General features: G+C 44.3%; 1 protein-coding gene across 1 annotated transcript in view; it reads left to right on the top strand.

Moving 5' to 3' along the window:
- Nucleotides 1-100: 100 nt before the first annotated feature.
- PLA2R1 (phospholipase A2 receptor 1) overlaps nt 101-458 on the top strand; it is a 163,467-nt gene continuing 163,109 nt past the window's right edge. Inside the window, exon 1 of the mRNA XM_007941852.1 lies at nt 101-104. Coding sequence (XP_007940043.1) covers nt 101-104 — 4 coding nt within the window. The remainder of the gene's footprint in view (nt 105-458) is intronic.

Raw genomic sequence — 458 nt, 5'->3', positions numbered from 1 at the left:
CATTGAGGATGAGAAAGACATAGAGAGGTACATGGGAAGTACAGACAACAAATATGAACGCTTTTGCATATAAAGTACTGAGTGGTCAGTGAAGGCAAACATGGGTAAATGGATGGATAGATAGGTGGACAGGCTAAACAATTAGGAATGTCTAAATGGGGAGTGTATCCAAGACCGTATATAGAGTTGGCAGAAAATGGTCCTATAAGTTTTTGTGAATGATCAGAATTCCCAGGTGTATAGTAGAGCTGACAAGGGGCAAGGTTGTGGTCATTGCTTGGTCATAGCCAGGTACCCAGAGCGACCGAGTAGTTGATCCTGCGGGCTTGGGACCATAGTTGCAGGGGACATCAAGCTCAGTTCGCATAACATACTATACAAAACATTGTTTCACCTCCTACTTTGGCGAGTAGCGACTGGGATCTTAAAAGCTAGCAAGCTGCCATCTAGATGCAACG

Source organism: Orycteropus afer, unplaced genomic scaffold (assembly GCF_000298275.1).
Source record: "Orycteropus afer afer isolate SDZICR_OR568_19922 unplaced genomic scaffold, OryAfe1.0 scaffold00084, whole genome shotgun sequence".
Classification (NCBI taxonomy): domain Eukaryota; kingdom Metazoa; phylum Chordata; class Mammalia; order Tubulidentata; family Orycteropodidae; genus Orycteropus; species Orycteropus afer.
The sequence above is the reverse complement of the archived record's forward strand: the minus strand, read 5'-3'. Positions and strand labels throughout refer to the sequence as shown.